Below are 21,681 nucleotides of genomic sequence, written 5' to 3'. Positions count from 1 at the left end.
CTTTTGTAAAAGTCAGTTTGGCTTCGTATTGACATCCAATTGTTGATCGCTGGATGATTCTTCACCATTTCAGTGACTTTTCATCAATCCAACTGAAGCCGTTTCTCTGGTCTCGACTTCCATTTGAAACATGCGAGATTTTAGATGACAACCTAGCATATTTAGGTTCTCATTTCGATTCTCTAACACAACTTTTTAAATCCAAGCTACATCGTTCTTCCAAACTCTGCAGTTATTTTGAGTACACCTTTTCCAATTACAAAGGATCTGCACATAAACTTAAGAGTTTCTATTCATTTAAATCTCAAAACAGGACCAATTTCTCACAATCCAAACTGGCTTTGCAAGACCAGGCAAGTGGCTTGTTTTTCCCTCACCTGCTAAATCTAAATCTACATGGACGAAGGCCACTACCTAATCGCCTTTATAATAAATCATCTTCTGATTTGTCAAAGCAATGACAATAGCAGCATTTAAAATCACACGAGACAAAACAAGGAAGAAAACGGCTTTATTGGACATCGTACAACAACGTGAGAAGGGAAGGAAATGTTCATGTTTTAAAACGGTACAACTTCAGATTTTAGTGTGATTAAACTCTGCATAATGAAATCTAGCATTCAAAATGTATTGTTCGTCAGTCACACTTTAAAAATTACAGCATATTTACAATAAAAGAAATGTATGAGGGGGGTGTTCACCTACACAACTGCCTCTATAATGAGACAAGCCTGCTCAACTCATGGAATTTTAAGCGGGTGAAAGCACAGATCCAGATGTCGACTGTGCTCCTCAGCGTTTGCTTCGATGGGATGGGGATGCGGACCTGGAAGAGAAGCGCATGGCGCGACATTAATGATATATTTAGTGCTCAAAGTATACGCTACAACATGCAAAGACAAATTCTGCTTCCCAGCCATCATAGCAAAGAGACTAATGTCCTATAGGTCTCTACATAGGAAACTACCATGAAGACAGTGCAAAGCAACAGTTTTACATTGTACTACGAAGATCCTCAAAGGCAAAAATGACCCAAGGTGTACTGAACATATGGCATAGAAAACCGTCATAAGCCCTGTATTGTATAACACTTGATTTTACACAGTTGAGCACTTTGCAGCAACGACAGTCAACATTTCTCTGAAAATACAAATTCAAGTGAGACACACAACAGAGTAAGTAGAGGGAATAAAAAACGAATACTACCTTGATCGTGACTTAGACTTGTGTTTGCGGCTTGCCTTCTTACCAGACTTGTGAGATTTTTCCACCGACCTTGACCGGCTACGTTTGGATTTCTTAGATTTCTTTTCCTTGCTAACTTCGGGGGTGGGGGATCTACTTGAGTCGGAGTCTGAGCGCTTCTTGCTAGCTTTGCTGGAGCCCTTCTTAGATGATTTGCTATCGTGCCGAGAGCGCTTGTCGCTCTGGGAGTCCGTCAATGAATCGCTCTCTTTCCTTTTCTTTGCCTTGTCGTTCTCCTCTGTTACAGAGATTCCTTTTTCCTTCTCCTTGTCTTTAGATCTAGGTTTCTCTTTCTTTTTGTCTGAATCTTTTTCTCTGTCTTTATCTTTCTTTTTCTTATCTTTTTCATGGCTTCGACTTCTGTCTCTCCTCCTCTCCCTGTCCCTGCTGGAGGCCTTTTGTTTGTGTTTGCTGCTCCGACTGTGACTGCTGTCCCTGCGCTCCCGGCTCCTCTTCCTGTCCTTGTCTCTAGCTCTGTCTCTGCTGCGACTGCGGCTGTCTCTGCCCCTACCCCTGCCTCTGTCCCTGTCTCGTTCCCTGGACCGGGACCTACTCCTGCGGCTCCTGTGCTCTCTGGAAGCGCTGCGCTCCCTCTTATGGCGACTTGAGCGCTCTGCGCTCCTCCTCCTCCTGTCCCTGGCCTTCTCGCTGCGGTGCCTGTGGGAGCTGTGGCTCCGGCTGCGCCGCCGAGCTTTGCGGGATGAAGAGCGACTACGCCGCCTCTTCCTTTGTGGGGACAAAGACCGAGAGGAGCTACGGGAAGATGCAGAAGAAGACGAGGACGTGGAGGAGGAGCGGGAGCTGCTGCGGCTGGAGGTGGAGCGGGAGCTGCTGCTGTGGCCGTTGGCCGGGGAGTCGCTGCCACCTCGCCTCGATTGTTCCTTCCCTCGGCCCGAGTGCTTGCCCTCATCACTACGGGACCCACGCCTGTCTACCACAGACTCTGGCTCCTTCTCGTTTACTTCCTGTTTGTGTGCATTTTCTAACTGACCCTCATTGTATTCCCCCTTTTCTCTGCTCAATCTCTCCTTCGCCATCTCTTCTGGAAAACACACAAAGAAAGATTAAAACCAAATGTAGGAAGAACCTTAGTTTTATATAAAGTTGTAGTAACTGGTTCTCACTTTGTATAATTTAAGTTTTTTCATTAAAGATGCAGTAGGTAACTTTTATAAAAATATGTTTTTTTTACACATTTCTTAAAACTATCAAAAGAGCTTGATTGATGGCGCTAAGATCCTCTTCCTGGCTCTGATTGGTTGTTTCTGACTAAATTGCATTTCTGTAGTTAACACAGGAAGCAATGTCAGAAGACAGAGTACCAAAAAAAATTTTCACAGATTATGTGTCATTCTATTGTCATGGCATAATTAGTTTTAACAAATATGTAAAAATCACATTTTTATAAATATTTCCTGTTAAAGCTTTAATTCCTTTTCATGTAAATGCTTCTTTCAATATTAAATTAAGATAAAGGACATAAGGAAAGCAAGAAAAATCTTTAGAAACCAAGGAAGCAATGAAAGAAACAATATATGGTGGAGGAAGGGAAAAAAAGTAAGGACACAAAGTAAGGAAGAATCATATTTAGTCAAAGAGAGGGAATTGCAAATATCTTTCCATACGTTTCCAGGCATGGAAAACACCAAAATGAAATTCCACACTTTCAGATTTTCTTGTAACTGCATTTTTTATAAAATGTTTCAAATTACATCTACAGTCGTAAAATGTCTAAAGCAGCATTATTCTTATATCACATGTCGTTTATGAGACCACATTGTAAATGTAGTGTATATCTAAGAAATAAGAGGTTAGACAGTCATAAAAATAATTTTATAGTATGTATATAATTTTATACTTTGGAAACTTCAAAAACTTCAATTCCTTTTAAGTGCTTCAAATAATCTAAATTGAGACTCACCACGTGCAATCAGAGCTTCTTGCGCCAGTTTTTCCTGCAATTCCTGCTCTTTACGGCGGAAGGCGTCCTGCTTTGCTCGGATGCGGTGGTGCAGTTCTTCCTCGTCTGTCTCCGAAGAGTCAGACCCTCGAGCGCTGCGAGCGTCGTCGTCCTCGTCCTCGCTTTCATCTGAGCCGTAGTCACCAATCCCACCTGCCACAACAGAGCCCCCCCAGACCGTTCAATCGTTGGAAGGAAAACAAGATGCATTCTCACACAATTAGGTTCCAAATAACGAAACCGACTCAAACACAGGAACCCCCAGGAAAGGTACTTAATCCTATGTAAATCTGCAGTCTTCACTGATAAATCTAATAAAAGAAAAAAAAAAGAAAAGCATGCTTTTGTGAAACTAAACAGAAAATGTGTGTTGAACGATTTTAAAAAACTAATATATTTTGCCGTCATGTCTTAAAATTCTTATTTCTTTGCCCAATATAACTCCAAACCATGATTTCTAAGCATTTCCCGTCCCCCCTCTCCACCCCCCCAACGACAGAAAAAGGGATACTCACTGAGACCGGTCAGAGAAGCCAGTGCACTTGACTGTGCCAGCTGTTTTGCAGGAGCTTTGATTCACATCAACAACAGGAACAACATGTTAAAACACAAACTGCCATTGTCTCTTAACGGAAGAGAGTTGCTAGAGAAGGGGCCACAGATTTAGCACTAGTCACAAGAGCTGCCGTTGGTAACAAGAGATTAAAGCAAAAAGGAAAATATATAAAAAAAAAAAAAAAAAAAAAGAAAAATAGAGAAAAAAAAGAGAGGGTTAACAACAAACTTCAAGCCAAACAGGAAAGAAACCAATCTGTACTAATGCAGTAACTTCAATAAACCATGTCACTTGCTCCCCTAGAGGTAAATTCAGTGACCACACACATTTTTTTCCCATTTAGCTTTAGATTTTTCTTGAGATCATTTATCAGAGGCATACTCTCTCTCTCCGTCTGGTGCATTAGCAGAGAATGGTTTAAAAAAAAATGCATATCAGATAAACTCCATATGATGCTCAATCAACTTTCTTACATGTGACTAGATAATAAACATTATTATGCACATCATTTATCTGCAGATTTGTTGATAAAAAGCAACTGGTGATTATATTGAGAGGGAAAGGGGCAAGCAGACCTCGAGTGGCTTTTCTGTGAGTATCCCTGGCAACGTGCATGATCTCCTCATTGGTGACCGTGAGGAGGATCTCAGTCAGAAGAGTTTTAGTGATGCCCATCTGTAGGAGGGATGTAAACAAACAGGTTCATGTTTAACATGGCTGCAGCCGACTGTTTGTGACGTTGGGATGATGTGACAGAGGAACCGACCAGCAGCTCCTCCTTCAACTCGTCAGTTAGTTCTGGTTCGCTGTCCTCCGCCGGCGGAGATGGGCTGCGGGCGGCAAACTCTCGCTTCACGGTTATCTTCTCTTCACTCTCGTGCTCGTCATTGCCCTCGTCGTCGCTGTCCTGATTTCAAAGGTAAGTAAGAATTGGGAGTCGATACTACTTGATAACAAAAAGAAAATAATGCGCAAAATGTCCAGCATCAAGATCCAAAAAGATTCTTACAAATTTGCTCTTGCGGGGCAAACGGGGCCCATCCCCTTCCACGCTGACTTCGTGTTCTTTCCTGTCGTCCTTTTTCATTTCGGCACGCTCCTTCTCCATCCGCTCTCGCTCCAGCTTCTTCTGCTTCTCCCTGTCCATCTTCTCCAGACCCTCTCGGATCCATGCTGGCAGCGTGCGGCGCTTTACGGCGTCTGAAGAAAGTTGACATTAATGATGAAAGTACTTCTTTCGTCAGGAACGATCATCGAATAATTACCTTCCTGTTTACAACATGAGATATTCTTATAGCTTGTTGACTTTTCAGTGCACAACAAATGACTGGAAATCATTTAAAACTGACATTTCTTTTTAGAGTTGTAATAAACTTGAATGTTTTTCATGAACTAAACTTAAAAACACCTGAAATATTTAGAAATTTAATTCAGGTATGTTGCAATGCTTTGCCAAAGAGTTGATGCTCTTATTTTGTCACACTCCAACGTTCATGTATTTATTTGAGTATTCTGACATAAACCAACGCAATTTAGTGCATACTTGAGGTGAAATAGAGTAGAATCTCTATCATATTCAAAATAAATAAAAAAGAATAGTCCTACAGTGCGGAAACTAATTTGTTACGGCAAAACAGTAACAAAATATGCCCCATTGAATGTAAAAATATTTTTAAAAAACAAACTTTAAATTAATGAAATAACTACAGATAAAATAAAAACACGTGAAAAACAGTATGTTCTTTTGTACAAGCTCATATGTGAAAAGTCTGACCAAACTGGTCAGGTCAGGTTAAATAAATATTCGACAGAATTACACTGAAATGTTGAATTCAAATCAAAAGGAAAATACATCACTTTCTTCTACTAATATTTGTGTCATGGTTTAATTGGTTTTCTTCCCGATTGTCCTGTATTTAGCTCCATCAGCTGGTTGTGCTGGATTTTATTTAGGAATATCAGAATAAAGAGGACAAAACACAAATCTGCACTTTTCATTAGTAAAAAATTTTGAAACGCACTTGCTCTCTTCGCAACCATGTACTACTCTGCAACATAAAGTCTCAAAAAATACACAGAGATTTGTGGTTGCAATGTGGAAAGTTTGAGGGACTGAATACTTTAACAAGGCATTGTAAAACTCCACCAGGTTTACAAAGCAATGGATAGTGAAACTCACCTAGAGGTGCTAGAGGAGCCAGAGGAGCTGGGGCCTCTGGAGGCTTGACGGGGAGCTGGATGGGGGATCGGGGCCGGTCCCTGAAGCCAGGTGGTCGGGCGTCCCGCCTGCTCTGAGGGGGGCCCTGCCAGTACGGGGAGTGAAACCCTGAGGGAGTCGGGGGGAAGGACGGAGCTGCACCGTGCTGAGAAGAGACGGAACAGGCTGGAAATTAAAAACTGGGCCCGAGCAAATGGAGCTCATCGTTTCTTCCATCACTGTAGTCGTTAGCTAGACGGCCAGGTTTCCTACCGGAACCTTCTGGAAAGTCAACGGTGGCCCTCAAAGGGCTTCATCTTTACATCTGGTTGTCATTTGTTACTTTATATTCAGAGAATTAAAGTTGCTTTTAATTCAGGCTCAGTTACATACAGCAATATTCTGCTATAAACTCCTACTCTGAATAAATACTTGTGATGTAAAGATGTTAATCAAATGACATCTGTTCTAGAGCTGCGAAACTAACGATTACCTTAGTGATCGATTAATCAATTATTCTGACAATTAATCGGACTTCAAAAAATATCACGCTCTATATATTTTTCATTTAACTTCTTTTATACAACATTAGAAATTCATTCAAGTATACAAATAATTCAATTCCCTTTTTAAGTAAGAAAATAAGTATCTTATGGCTTAAATTCAACATTGCATCCTTTAAATGAATGTTTTATGCTGATTATTTTGGGAATTGACTGATTAATAATTACATACAAAGATGTGCTTAATATGGCATTTTTAAAAAACATCATTTTACAGAATTTGAACCAGTTGAAGCTAAAACTGCTACCTGAGGAGTTTTAGGTCAACATTTATAGAGAAAGAAGGATTTTTTGTTTATCTTAGATTAAAAAATGTAAATATTTTTGGTGTAGTTTTGGCCTAATCACTGCTCTCAAGTGTGTTTTCCTTTCAACAAATCCTAGGTCTGAATTAGTATAATCTAATTAATTAGTTACTAAATTAGTTGACAATTACTTCAATAAATTCATCACAAATAAATGGCCTCAGTCCTTCTCTGTTCTTAGGGGAACATAAACTAGACGTGTTTGCACTTTGATACTAAATACCAGCCTGAGGTTTTGCCGTCTCAGCAAATCTTCTCTGTTTTGCCTATTAACACGCTGGATGTCCAACTTCTATAAAAAGTGCGGGTGCCTCACTTCATAAGTTGAAATTTGCAAAATGATGCAGAACATCTGCAGCCTGGAAACTTTAATAACATTTTATTAAACACTCCAAACATGCAGAGTGTGAAGCATTACATGTGGACAGAGTCTCTGACGCAGCTAGACGCTGGCATCAAGCACAGACGCTGCAGACCGCCTCTTCCTCTGCTACTCGCTTCTCACACTAAAACCCAACAAGCTTCAACAGTTTCTACCGCAGCATCTGCATACCTGATAATCAAACTGGTTCATGGCCATGGGGGCCATGGCGTAGCTGTCGGGCTGTGCCCCATACCCATGGCTGTTCTGGGAGTAACCCCCGCGGTGGGCGTCAGAGTTGAACTCCACGCTGTCCTGGCTGTTGCTGTCCTCGCTCGGGGCCACCACGTCCATCGGGCCGGACCCAGGAGGGATCCAGGGCTGCTCGGGTGGAGGGGGCGGCGGAGGGGGAGGGCCCTGACCATGTATCCCCCACTCTGCAAGTCAACATATCACCATTTACTCATTATATGCTTTCCACAATTTCCAGCAAATCTCATCCTTTATACTAATTTGTTCACACCGATTTCTGGGTGAGAGGTGAAACCAAGACAGGTTTCACGGTTTATTGAGGCTTCATTTAATAAAGCAAGTTCAAATGGCTAAACATGTAACATTTGCAGCCCTTAGACTGCGCTCCAGCAGAGATGGAGACCTTTTTTTATTTTAATTAAGGCAAGATTATAATGGAGAACATTTTTTTCCCCCAATCAAAACCAGGTTAGGTTAAAACACAAAACAATTGTCTTTTAATGACCACACTTTTAAAATTCTCTCTCGTTTCATAGTAAATATGAACATATTCATCCAGTGACTTTTACTCAAAAGCAGACTTTGGTGGACCAAAATCTGCTTATTTATTTTTTATTTATTTATTTATTAAAGTGAGCATATAAAAAAGAAAAAAAAATATGATCCAAATCCTGGTTTTACTGCAGAGTGTTTTGTCCCCAATTTGTTTCAATTGAACATAAAAGAATGTGCAAATGTTTTATAGAGAAAACGCTTCCTGTCGCAAGTTTGGACACTCCTGGTCTTCTGTCTGTGATTGTACATCTGCCACACCCTCAAAGAGTCACATGGATACAATTTACATAAACAATAGAAAAAAAAAAAGAAACTGAAATCACTGCCTGTTTTTATGAACACGATTTATACAACTACTTTATAGGCAGAGGCAGGTAGTAACTAGCTACATTTACTCAAGATTTACTTGAGTAGCTTTTTAAAACGCATATCTTGGAAAAGTTTTACTTAACCTTCACTTAACCTTACTTCTACTTGAGTAATATTTTAAAACAACACTGCTATTATTTTCGTCAAAAAATACCTCTGGTAACTGAATGAACAACAATTTTCATAATCAGAACTGCACAAGACACAATCACATCTACACAGTTTATGTTAGGATGAGACTTCGTTTTCACAACCTGCATTCTTCTGATACTAGTTTGTATCTGATCCTGTTGTACCATATGGAATCTGAGAGACGATATAATAAAATGTACATATTGTAAATTGTTTCACTGATCTTACAAATCTGGGTTTTCCCTGATCCAAGTTAGCTTCACCCTTTACAATTACTTTTGGTTCTCTCCGTCACATGACCTGCATTTCTCAGAAGCACCAGGACAGAGAACTGCTGAAACACAAATTATTGCATTTTACAACATTCAGAGCAAAAGTACTAAGTTCACAAACCTGGAAAACGATTTTCCTGAACGATTTTCCAAACAATTCACAAGGAATATGTTATAAATTTAATACTTAAAATGTAAGTAAGAAAGAGTGAAAACAAAGAGTGAAAAAAAAGCTAATGCTAGCCTAGCACTCTAGGCATGTGTTGAATCAGAGACATCAAGCATTACTTTAGAGTTCTGATCTTTTAGTTGGAGCAGAATTGACCTGAGAAGTGGAGCTCTGGGAAGCAGACAGTCATATCAAAGCAGTATTTACCTGGTTGCCACATCCGTCCAAATCCAGGTTCACCCTGAAAGGCTCCATGGTTAGCAGGAGGAGCAGGTGGACCAGAATCATGGCCGGGGAGGTCTTGACCATTAGGCTGAATGTTGTGCGGTTGCGTTCCTGTCGACTCTTTTTGGGCTATCCAGGCCTGCGCCAGAGCAGCCCAGTCCACTTGACCTAAATAAATACCAAATAATCACAACATTTCAACAGATAATCACACAATCGTGCAGCTTCTGTCTTATTGGAGAGCAAAAAAAAAAAAAGTTTAGAACGTGAATGCATCTTTCACTGACCTGGGTCATGCTGGTGCTGGAAGGACTGCATCCATTGCTGCTGGCTGCTCAGAGGCCACTGCGGCCACGGCTGTCCTCCCTGGTCCCACATCTCTCCTCTCCGCAGTAACACCTGCAATATGCCGAACAAGTGACATTCAGGTTCGGCTAAGACGACATCCGCAATCTAACACACGTTACAAGACAGCCTCTCATTAACAGCTAGAAAAGCGCCAACGTTGCCGCTGGCTCACTAGCTAAAAACGCCGGGGATTCCTAAAAATTGTTGACAGTTTTTTCAGCTGTTGTGTTGGATACAGGCGAGGTGAAGCGACGGGTCTTATGTCATGTTGACGTGCGAGACCAAAATAAAGCGCACGAGCAGATGAAATGCCAACCTCCAAGACAGCCTCGAACATAGAGCTAAGGAAGCTAACGTTGGCTAATGTTAGCTAAGATTTAGAGCTCGCAGGAGACTCGGTTGTTATCTCTAAGGCAACACAGGAGCGAGTCTGCGGTTCGCACAAAGGTTAAAAGGAGAGTAGACATTAAATTAAACACGCTTGCTTTTCTTAGCGTTACACAATTCCCACCTTTGCCAGTCTGCTTCTCTCCGGAGATGCGGTTCAAATCAAAATGGCTGCAGTTAGCAAGAAGCTATACAGAGGAAGCGGAGCTATGCTGCCTTTACATAAAACTGGGAATGTTGACATTCAAGTTTAGGAGCGGGTAAAGTTATGTCACGCTGCACGGAAGCAGAACGAATTAGATTGTATGTTCAATAAGAAAAAAGCAAAACAAACAAACAAAAAAAAAATGGTGGGACTTCCTTAGACTAAAAAGAGGTGAGGATTTTTTTGTTACTTAAAATGTATATAGCTTTCATATTTCAGGATTTTCTGTTTCAATAAACACTTCAATAAAACAAACAAGAAAAAAAGAATATCAGTCAACTAAATATTGAGCCAGACCAAAATTACTTATTAAATTTTTAGTGGTGGATGAATTAAATACTTTTTCTTTTAGATTTCACTATGCGAAGTAAGAGAGTCGACGAGCGGAAATAGCACCTAAACGCAGCACCAGTACAATCCTTGGTGAATGAACGCTTACATGGCCATCACAGGCGAATCAAAATTGTAGCGGGCCCAAAGCAACACTGGACTCCCTTTCCCCCCTTTGCTCTCTGCTATGCTGCAGCAAGCTAAGAATGTCATGAATACTCAGGTCAGTTGATATGGCCACCAGTGACAGCGGATAAACAGTTTTCCTGTAATGGTAAGTCATTTCTCAGCCATAAGCATGTTGAACAGTTGATTGACAGCATTAAGGCCCTCCTCCTGGCTCTGATTGGTTGGTTTTGTTTAGGAGCGGTGCATTGAAAGTGGAAGACTCTGGATATTTAGCTTACCTTTAGGAAAGAATGTGTCCTTCCTGTGCACTATCAAGAGTTACATAAAGGCCAGCTTCTTTTTGTCTTGGTGGATCGCAAGCAACTTTAAGGTGCATACCGCTATCTACTGTACACGAGTGTGTAGTAACACTACTTTACATCGATTGAATTCTATTTTTAAAATTTTGTGTTCTGAAAATAAATAAATAAATAACGCTTTCCTTCATCTGTAAATATCCCCTGTGTTTGAAGGCGTGGCTTAAGCAACACCGCAAATATGACAGATCCGTCAATAACTGCCAGGTTACACTGGTGACGCTCATGTCACATGACTTGAGTTGACCAGCAATTAAAACAGAAGACCTGCTCCACCTGCTAATCAACTGGTTGTAACATATTGTGGAAAAGATGAGGACATGATGACTTGAACATAAAGTCTCTTTCAATTATCTTTTTTTAGGCAGAGATTAAGGAATGTGCGTCTTATTATGTGATGATTCTCCAGCATCACTGAGACAACAACACTGGGCCAATCAGAAGAGAGAAGACAGAAACGATGGAGGATTCTTCACAAAATTAAGAAAATTCTGGGCAAACTCTGACCATCCTCATGAGACCATCTTGAAAAAACATAGTATCATCAGCCAGAGACTTCTTCAAATTTGCTGTAATACAGACCGCTACAAAAGATTCCTGCCAACAGCAATCAGTCATCTGCAATAACTCGTTGAACAATCTGAATGAATGAGCTACAACAACATTTAATTTTCCTTTTGGATTAATAAAGTATTTTTGAATTGAATTTTGAATTTGAATTTTTCTTCCCATGCAGGCTTCATGGCAGAGAGAAGTTTTCCCATTTGGAGGACAGAAACTGAGTTAGTTAAGAATGAAAGCAGAAATATAATGTAGCACTAGCGGAACAAGTCAGCGTCAGGCCAAGTCGCTTAAATCAGACATTTAAGCGACTTGAAACCATTCCTACCTCCCTGGCACCTCCAGACCCGGGCCCCCATCCGGCCCGGGTCTGGAGGGGGGGGCTCCAGACCCGGGGGGGCTGGGGGGCAGCCGCCCCCCAGCCCCCCCTATAGCTCCGCCCCTGTAATGTAGCACCAGTGTAAGTTTTAAAAATGTCATTGTGAACTTAGACCAGTTGGCCAGTAGGTGGCAGCATACGGAGTGATAAACAAGACAGTGTATTATCTGCATTATTTGTAGTCCAATTTCTCTCACGCACCAGTGCGTGCGTTCGTCAATGAAAGTCATGGAAACGAGGTTAGCGTTCTCAACCCCATAAATGACGCTGACCTTCTGAATTCTTCCCCTTTGCGACGGGACTTTTGAGAGAGACGCCTGAAGAAGCATTTGAAGCCTCGGAAGGTTTGAGCTTGTCGAGAAGTCTGCTAGCAAAACTTGTTAAAGAAGCACTTGCTGAAATACGCACTTGCTGAAGAAGCCTGTGGTCAACAAACCTGCGGAAGACGGTTCCTGGCCAAGAGAAGCACCATCAGGGTGATCAGCTGGAAGGTTAAAACCATTCCTCTACTATTTTTAATAAACGAAAGCAAATTATTACTAAGATATTAGTGACTTGTTTAGTTTATTTTGTGTTTGTGTGTGTGTTTTAAAGACATTCTGACTGCTGTACAAAAAAAGACAAGTAGCATTCTTTGCTAGCATAGATCTTTCCTAACTAATGAGCCTTTTTCTTAACTGACTTTCGCTGGAAATGTCGGGAATGTTAAACTATGGTGTAGTGATTTAAGAAATATATGTGTTTTTACTTAATTATAGTCAAATTAGAAAAATTAACGTCGAATTCATGGAAAATTAGCTTGTTTTTTGACCGTTATTTTTTGAAAAATGCAGATAAACACTCAGTTTCCATGGATACGCTAAATGAAATAAGCTAAATATTTAATATTATTTTAAAATATATATTAAAGAATAGTATTTACCCTTATAATAGCCTATATTTTAACTGTTTAGTTTCACAATTTTTTCAAGATATGACACGTTGATCTGTTTGTTTTATTTGTTTGTTTTTAGCATAGCCAGGAATGCTAACATGGGTGACTTATGTATTAGCATATTGACATTTGTAGATAAATGTCTGGGATATTAATTGTTATGCTGGTTTGAAAAAACAGTCAGATTTCTGTCCAATTATTGGTCTTTATTTTTATTTTTTTTTATTGTTTGTTTTTTGAAAAAATGCCCTAACAAACATATTTGGTTTCCATGGTATCCACATTAGACTAGCGGTTTATTAGGACACTCAAAGACGCTTTACATAAAATCAGTGATTTTCATTCATGTACGCACACTGATAGTAATAAGCTAATGGATTGTAGCCACAGATGTTCTATCGTGCCAGCAATAAACTCCAGCTAAAGGTGGGAGAAGTGCCTTGCTCAAGGACACAACGACAGAGGCGGGCCATTGCAGGGAAAATTCCTACCAGTGTCGTAAACATTATAAGTGTGTGTACGTTAATGATAGACCATTAATAGGCAGTGAATCATGTATAGTCGTAGTGATCATCAGTCAAAACTGATTTTCACAAACAAAATAATGATTTCTTTGTGAAAATCAGCTTTGACGACTTTGGAGTCCAATTCTTGGCAAACTGGATGGTTTCTGTCCATTTGGGTTTTTTTGTTTTGTTTTTTGTTTTTTTTTAATGTCCAGACAAACATATTTAGTTTCCATAGATACACTGGTGACATTATTTAAAATGACTTCAATAAAAAATGAAGAAACACTTTTAAAACACGTGCCTCCTGTAATAATCCTAAATTATTTACTTTACCTCTTTTAGATCTAATTCTAGAAATGTCATGAATGCTTATGGTGATGATCTTATTTTGTTTACATTTTTAAAATAATTGATCTAAAACAGATGAACAAAACTAGATTGTCCTTGACCTACTTTCAAAATATGCCCTGACAAGCATGTTTGTTTTCCATGTAAATAAGCCTAATACTTAAAATATACATAATATTAATTTCTAATGACAGACTATAATATATGTGTTTAGTTTTCCTACATGGGTGAGCTCATTTTAAAAGAAAAAAAACATGATTTGAGTTGGTTAAAATCAGTTTTGATGACTTTGGCGCTCAGTTTTTGGAAATTCTGACTCTTTGGTTAGGAAGGTATAATTAGCATTTTTAGGATGTAACATATTTGTGAATTAACTGAATTTGTATTGTGACTTATTATTTGAAATTTTGGAAAATGTCAAATGTTTTGGTTTGAAAGAAGTTTTGGAACCAGCTTTTTGAAAAATGTAGTTTCCATGGATACATTGAAAATAGTGTTTTTATTTGATTGCATTTCAGTGACGTATCATTTTCAGAAGTTACCTGAATGTTAAAATTCATTAGAAAAACAATGATCTCGGTTCCAGTTGGTCCAGTTGCGATTCATTTGTTAGTTAAAATATTTTGGGGGTTTTGGGGGTTTAACACTGCTCATGTGGTTTAAAAAGTTATTTCTGGTTTTAGAAGATCTGTTTTGTTTTAATCAGATATTTGGAATAAGAAGTTAGTGCCTGTTCCAGGTTTCAAAAAATGCATCAATAACACATTTAGTCTCCTTGGATACGTTGCTTGAAATAAAACCTTAATACTTGAATTATTATTTCTAAGTAGTTTAGTTTATATGTAAACTTATTGTTGTTTAGTTTGATTTCTATAAGGAAGAGGAGCTTTGAATAATTAGTTGTTTACAAAATGCTGTGTTGGTCCTTTGCATATTTGGAGCTCTAATATATTTTCATGCTGATTGCATTTTCAGAAAGAGTCAGCAATATTTATAGAGGTGTGGTGATTGGAAAACTTTAGTTTGAGGGAATTACTTTTAGAAAATTAATTTTGTTGATGTTCTTTGTCTCCATGGAGATGGTAATATTGAAAGAAGCATTTGGAGCAATATAATTGTGTTAACATTCATCTGAGTTTATTGCTGGGTTGTGTGCAGCCCTCAGATCTTCAGACTGATGTAATGAATTTCATAACACTACCTTCAGCCATAACTGACCCATTTGGAGTAATATTAACATGTGATAATAAGACTTTGAAGCATCATGCACACATAATCCTAAACACAGTGTATAGCTCTTTAATTTATGTTCCCAAAAGTTTAAGAGTTTATGGCTAGGGATGAATTACCAATAAGTCTAAATTTGATTTGTTGTCTTCAGTGATTGATTGGTACCAAGATGAAGCTGCAAGTTTGTTTGTCAGAGTGTTGATGGTGTATCATTGAGTTTTAGAGTGTGTTCTGATTTTCATGTAAAATTGTGTTTTTGTGACTAAATATAAGCTTTATTTATTTTATCTCTTAACTGCCGTTCTTGTATAATCACATCTGGCATAGCAATAATATTGTTAATAAAATATATTCAAGAAAAACAAACACATTCACAAACCTGGGTTTTTGTATTGTTGGTATTTCAGTGTTCCCTCTAAACATTGCTTTGGACTTTTGTGAAGGTCAAGATACTGATTTATAGCTTGTTTTGCTTTGTTTTTTTCCCTCACAGCTCATACCATGGCGCTTCCAGCAGATGGATCCCCGACGTTGGAGGGACTTCCAGACAACGGTAAGGAACACGGTAAGGTGTGGTTAAATGAAACTGACATGGTTTCTGAAGACCACGGAGAGGAGTCGAGGTATAGTACACCTCTGCAGTCTGTGGACCTTTCTATCAGCTCCAGTGAAGACGAGGTAGGTCATGACTGTACTATCCGCTCCAGTGGTAGCTCTACTACCAGCTCCAGTGAAGACGAGGTAGGTAATGAAGACCAGGATGGCATTAAATCCCGACTTCGGGTTGTCCAGGTCCTTCGACCAAACATTAAATTCCTGTGGGGCATACAGGTGCTTGAACAGTCATTGAAACTCCTGAATTCGACCGTTCATCAGCTGTGCTCCGCTGACAGTAGTCTGACGGTGGCCGATGTTGCGTCACAGCTTCTTGAGATTCTTCCCCCAAATTTCAAATACGTACAAGTCATGGGGGTGGCTCAGAAGCCTCGAGAAGACACGGCTCCCTCTACTTCACTTGAATTCACATCTGGACTTGACCACCAGGAAGAGCCCATTTTGCGTCCAGAGAAATCTAGACCTGTCTGTACCTTGCAACATCCTCAGGTAGGTTTGAAAGAGGACGCGGCTCATGTGACATCTGTGACTGGCACAAACAGAAAGAGGACAAAGGACAGTGAAGCTGAAGAGGAGCCCCTAGCCAAGAGGACCAAGTATAGTGATGATGCCAGTGGGGAAGAGGTCCTGGAGAGCACCCTCAGAAAGGTGGCATGGAGATGTCTCTCACCATGGACGTCGTGTGAGGATCCTGGACTGTCATCCCCCGTCCTCAGTCCCTCTTGTGAAATGGCGCGTAAACGTCCTGGTTTGTCATCCCCTGTCCTCAGTCCCTCATCATTGTCGCACTGTGAAGATCCCATTCTGTCACCCTGTGTTTTCAGTTCTTCACCTTCAATACAATGTGAAAGTCCAATTCCATCCCCTGACTCGTATTTCTGGATGGAGACTGAAGAGGACGTAGAAGAGGAACCAATACCTTCAACATCTAGTGGAATTACAGCAAGAGCGAGTTCCAGATACGTGTGGTTTAGACCTCGCTACGTCTTGTCAAGTGACTCTGATTAGATTGGGATCCGTAAAAACTGAAGACCTATTTGGGAAGTCACATTAGAACATCATCATTTCTCTTTTGTTTTTTGTTAAAGCCAATGGCTTTCTAGCAAGCCTGAGGAAGACTTGGGTAGCACCTCACACCGGGGCTTTTCTTCATCCCGCTGATAGACTTAGCATTTTAGATGGTAAGGATTCTGGCAGGACTGCGGAAGCCTGAGGTATCGCCTTGCACCAGGGTTTTCTTCATCTTTGCGTTTTCCTCTCAACTCCCCCATGTTTCAGGATGTAATAGTGGTGCTTCCCTACATAGTGCTCTCCAGTATAGTAAGTCATTCTATCCTGTTCCTCTACTAATCCACTCTCCCAGTTTTTAATCTTTCAGGTTTTAGCTGCTCGTCGCTGGATCCTTTCGTCGTTGTCCATGTGGTTCCTGCCTTCTGGATCCTTTGTTTTTCACTCTGCTTGTAAGTTTTTGCATTCCACTTTCACATGATACTGCCTGCCTCCTGCTGGTGGCAGATCTCTGATTCTCTGTTCATTCCAGGTTGGATCTCATCAGCCTGTAAACCTCCACCTTCAACACCACCAGCCAGATGGAGGAAGATAAGAGAACCCAGTTGAAAAAAAATGTAAGGACATGTACTTTTACACAACAAAAAATGTTCAACATGCAGAAGTTTGAGGTCAATGTTCAAATCTATTTCCTATTTTATGCTGTACTTTCTCCTCACTGACACTTTTGTTTTGTTCTGTGTTTTTTTTTTATTGAGTCCTTTCATAACAGCAGAGCTTTGATGAGCTTTGTGCTGATGGAAGGAGGATCAGGAATAGAGCAGAGGACCTGCTGATCTACTGGTTCTAGTAGATTCTATAAGTGGTGAGGACATGATTATGACTTGATCAGAACGTCTGATTCAGTGATCTGTTATTTCGACAGAAATGAAGGAATGTCTGTCTGATCATCTGTTGATTCTCCAGCATTAATGAGACGAGAAAACAGCACTGGACCAATCAGGAGAGAGAAGACACAGAGGACTGAGGAGACAGAAAATCCTGCTGGGAATCCTGAGATGAAGTTTCCTGATGGAACAGGAGGACACAGAACAAAGAGACAGAGACCATGTGAAGTAGGTCCTTCAACAACAAACCAAGCTTTGCCATAAAATCTTATGCTGAAATTTCACCTGTTCATCAGTCAGACATTGAATATTAAACAACTTTAGAAACATTGTAGAGAACCCAGCATTGGTTTCTGATCCCAGATTCAGATTCTGCAGATCAATAATGTCTCTGATCATCCCAGGTTGGATCTCATCAGCCTGTAAACCTCCACCTTCAACAACACCAGTCAGATGGAGGAAGATAAGAGAACCCAGTTGAAAAAAAATGTAAGAAAACCTATTTTTACCTGGCTAACAATTTTAAATATGGATGAAATTGAGGTCAAATGTCAAAACTCTTCTTTCTTCTGTCCATGTTCTCTTTTTTAACCCTGTTATCTTTTCTCTTTATTTTATTTCTCCGTCAACTCATGTCACATGACTTGAGTTGACCAACAATTAAAACAGAAGACCTGCTCCGCCTGTTGATCTACTGGTTGTAACAGATTGTGGAAAAGGTGAGGACATGATGATGACTTGATCAGAAAGTCTCTTTCAATCATTTGTTATTTAGACAGAGATTAAGGAATGTGTGTCTGATCATGTGTTGATTCTCCAGCATCACTGAGACCAGACAACAGCACTGGACCAATCAGGAGAGAGAAGACACAGAGGACTGAGGAGACAGAAAAAATATCCTGCTGGAAATCCAAAGGTTTAACAGGGGGACACTTGAGGACGTGTGCAGAATAAAGAGACGGAAATTATGTGAAGTGGATCCTCATCAGCCTGTAAACCTCCACCTACAACACCACCAGTAAGGTGGAGGAAGATAAGAGAACCCAGTTGATGAAAAAAAGTAAGAAAACTTATTTTTACCCAGCTAACAATTTTAAATATGGATGAAATTGAGGTCAAATGTCAAAACTCTTCTTTCTTCTGTCCATGTTCTCTTTTTTAACTCTGTTATCTTTTCTCTTTATTTTATTTCTCAATCAACTCATGTCACATGACTTGAGTTGACCAACAATTAAAACAGAAGACCTGCTCCACCTGTTGATCTATTGGTTGTGACAGATTGTGGAAAAGGTGAGGACATGATGATGACTTGATCAGAAAGTCTCTTTCAATCATTTGTTATGTAGACAGAGATTAAGGAATGTGTGTCTGATCATGTGTTGATTCTCCAGCATCACTGAGACTAGACAACAGCACTGGACCAATCAGGAGAGAGAAGACACAGAGGACTGAGGAGACACAGAAAAACCTGCTGGAAATCCCGAGATGGAGTTTCCTGTTGCATCAGGGGGACACCTGAGGACACAGAATGAAGAGACAGAGACCATGTGAAGTAGGTCCTTCAATAACAAACCAAGCATGAGTTGACCAACAATTAAAGCAGGTCACTTCGTCTATCTGCTGATCTACTGGTTGTAACGGGTTATGGTGAAGGTTGAGGAGATAACTTGATCAGAAACTGGCCTAAAACTGTAAACGTGCAGCAAACAGGAAAACGAGCTGCAAACAGGTGAAACGGCCCAGAAAAAGCTAAACTTAAAGATCTTTTTACATTTTTCGTTTCATTTCATTGAAACCACTAAGGTTGAAGAAATGCTGCCGAATCCCAAAGAGGGGCTCGGTGACTGACGCCATCTGGACCTGCAGCTTTGTTCTGGTTCAGCCTCTCCAGCTGCCTCTTCACCTGACTGCTAGATACAGAAAAGTTGAAGGTGGAGGCAAAGGGAGCAGCAGCGTCTCCTAATGTGGTTGAAGACAAACTTGTGGAAGCAGAAGAGTCCATGACTGAGGTGGAAGATGGAACATCTGAGGTTTTGACAGGAAAGCTGTGGGACAGAAGAGGATCAGATATCAGTTTGGCTGGAGACGGGAGAGGATGATGATGATGATGATGATGATGATCTTGTTCCTGGACTGAACCTGTTGAAGAATGTGTTCAGCTCATTTGCCCTGTCCAGAAAATAATATTGTTAAAAAATCATGGTGGCATGTTTTTATGTAATGTTTGGAATGAAGAAGATATGCTGCATAATCTGATGTCATTACAATAGAGTATTGTGGCTCAGTGCAAAAACACACATTTTGTTGGTTTCTGAAGAGTAAAAACTGAACAAATGTATACACTTAAAGATTAAGTTTATATTTAACAGACATCAATGCTAAAGAAAAGTCTCACAACAGTGTGAAAATCACGGTGTTTATTTACAAGACAAGAAGCTGGAGGAAGAGATTAAAAAATGTAACATATTTCACAGTGTCAGGTTATTTCTATGTATTATGATGTAATGATACATGTATTTTTGGGCTTATTGTATTCTGTTTTATACTTGTGTGTAACTTGATTTGTGAAAGCATGAGGAAGATATTTTAAAAAATTTAATATATTTTGCAGTGTCAGGTGTTTTCTATGTATTATGATGTAATGGTGAATTTTTGGGCTTATTGTATTCTGTTTTATACTTGTATGCAACTTTCACTTGATTTATGAAAGCATAACAACTAATTAAGATGATCATTGAGTTAAATAACGTTAAGTTGTAAGCAAATGCAATAAAAGCTTTTTTTGCCTGTCACTGCTTTGGTTTTATTCAGATATCAGATTTGGATCATTTATGTTAAATCTGCTTTAGAGCAGTAGAACAATCATTTGATTTATTTTTAATGCTATTTCAACTCATTGGTGTGAAGCCTGGTACAAACAAACTACACTGCTCAAAAAAATAAAGGGAACACTTAAACAACACAATATAACTCCAAGTAAATCAAACTTCTGTGAAATTAAACTGTCCACTTAGGAAGCAACACTGATTGACAACGGGGACCCTTGTCTGGTCAATCAGTGTTGCTTCCTAAGTGGACAGTTTGATTTCACAGAAGTTTGATTTACTTGGAGTTATATTGTGTTGTTTAAGTGTTCCCTTTATTTTTTTTTAGCAGTATATATGAGGTTAAGTCATATAAAAACAAACAAGACATGTAAGTTTGATCATTTATGTTTTAAAAATAGCCTCAGTATTTACAGCCCACATCAAATATATAATCTCTTCTCACGCTCCTACTGGTACCACGGAGTCTAAAGGAACAGATTAAACTGAACTATACAGACTTTTCCTGGAAGGGATCAAAAGGGCATGGAGAGGTGAATGAAAAGAGATAAAGGACAAACACATGGGAAATATGGGTGTGAAAAGACCTTTAGGATAATGGACAAATTATCCTAAATTAGTGAACACTGGCCAAAAATAAAAGACCAAGAATCAAATTTACAAAAAAAAAAAAAAGAGAGCTATTGAACAAAAAATATCAAGAATTAAAATGCCCAAGACACATTTAGCCTGTAATAAAAATGTATTGCTAGAGTCATGTTTGTGATATCTGACATATTGACTGGATTAGTATTGTGGGTCCTAGTCAGACCTTTCGCTGTCATTGGCATTTTTTTCTTGAAACAAAAAGCTAAATAGATTTGCTTAAGCAACAGGAGAACCAGAGCAATTCAGATTTCTAAACACAATCAACATATCATAGTTCCAGTCCTTAAATTAGAAAAGTTGATGACGTGCACCACAGGGCCGCCATTCAGAACGCTACACAAGAAAAAAAGAGGCTCTGCCCTCTGCCCTCCCTCTACAGGTCATAAGATAGATCCTTTCACATATCTGCCTCATACCATACTGTCACAACACGGTGACAGATTGAACAAGTCAAGAAAATATGAAAATTACCTATATTTATTTTTCTTTATACAAAAGTTACATATTGTAACTTTAATCTACACTAAATGTATCACGCAAATATTATTCAGCAGTCTTAAAAGAATCACTTGCCAACCTTTGATAAAGGATTTTTGCAGGTGTTGTCCGATGCTATCTTGAGCTGTGTTCGTGGTGAACGGCACCCGGAGAAGAACAAAGCCCCAGGCACGTGCAGTCCAAGCTGTCGACGTTAGCATGAGAAAATGTGTTGAGTGCTGGGCGCCTGCGTCTGCCGAGGTGAGGCCGACAGTGACCGAAGATTGCATGGTGAAGAAGACAATTTTAACCTCCACTGCTGGTAAGGCAGCACTCCAGCAGCA

At 39.7% G+C, this 21,681-nt stretch overlaps 2 protein-coding genes across 10 annotated transcripts; one reads left to right on the top strand and one right to left on the bottom strand.

Moving 5' to 3' along the window:
• Positions 1-494: 494 nt before the first annotated feature.
• On the bottom strand, positions 495-10,129 carry pnisr (PNN-interacting serine/arginine-rich protein). Of its 3 annotated transcripts, none has more exons than XM_008431882.3 (12): positions 10,021-10,128; positions 9,449-9,560; positions 9,144-9,329; positions 7,380-7,624; positions 5,941-6,124; positions 4,771-4,961; positions 4,528-4,668; positions 4,337-4,436; positions 3,721-3,774; positions 3,167-3,358; positions 1,207-2,287; positions 495-826 (listed from the first exon to the last, which is right to left on the bottom strand). In XM_008431882.3, the coding sequence occupies exons 2-12, from the start codon at positions 9,537-9,539 to the stop codon at positions 793-795; spliced, it is 2,499 nt and encodes an 832-aa protein (XP_008430104.1). In that variant the 5' UTR covers positions 9,540-9,560; positions 10,021-10,128; the 3' UTR covers positions 495-792. The 3 variants fall into 3 exon arrangements, with proteins under 3 accessions (XP_008430104.1, XP_008430105.1, XP_017165123.1); XM_008431883.3 differs by having other exon boundaries at positions 1,207-2,284; XM_017309634.2 differs by lacking the exons at positions 495-826; positions 1,207-2,287; positions 3,167-3,358; ... (1 more) ...; positions 4,337-4,436; positions 4,528-4,668 and having other exon boundaries at positions 4,814-4,961; positions 7,444-7,624; positions 10,021-10,129.
• Positions 10,130-11,864: 1,735 nt separating this feature from the next.
• LOC103478232 (uncharacterized) lies at positions 11,865-20,179 on the top strand. 7 transcript variants are annotated; one of them, XM_081597416.1, is made up of 9 exons: positions 11,865-12,347; positions 15,371-16,952; positions 17,033-17,117; positions 17,276-17,365; positions 17,467-17,615; positions 17,792-18,106; positions 18,208-18,447; positions 18,608-18,677; positions 18,779-20,179. In XM_081597416.1, exon 2 carries the CDS (start codon positions 15,379-15,381, stop codon positions 16,498-16,500), a length of 1,122 nt encoding a protein of 373 aa, XP_081453542.1. In that variant the 5' UTR covers positions 11,865-12,347; positions 15,371-15,378; the 3' UTR covers positions 16,501-16,952; positions 17,033-17,117; positions 17,276-17,365; positions 17,467-17,615; positions 17,792-18,106; positions 18,208-18,447; positions 18,608-18,677; positions 18,779-20,179. The 7 variants fall into 7 exon arrangements, with proteins under 7 accessions (XP_081453542.1, XP_081453541.1, XP_081453540.1 ...); XM_081597415.1 differs by having other exon boundaries at positions 17,273-17,365; XM_081597414.1 differs by having other exon boundaries at positions 17,259-17,365.
• Positions 20,180-21,681: the final 1,502 nt, after the last annotated feature.

The sequence above is a fragment of the Poecilia reticulata genome, chromosome 16 (assembly GCF_904066995.2).
Source record: "Poecilia reticulata chromosome 16, P_reticulata-male-v2, whole genome shotgun sequence".
NCBI classification, from domain to species: Eukaryota; Metazoa; Chordata; class Actinopteri; order Cyprinodontiformes; family Poeciliidae; genus Poecilia; species Poecilia reticulata.
Note: the sequence above shows the minus strand (reverse complement) of the source record. Positions and strands in the feature narration are given on the sequence as shown.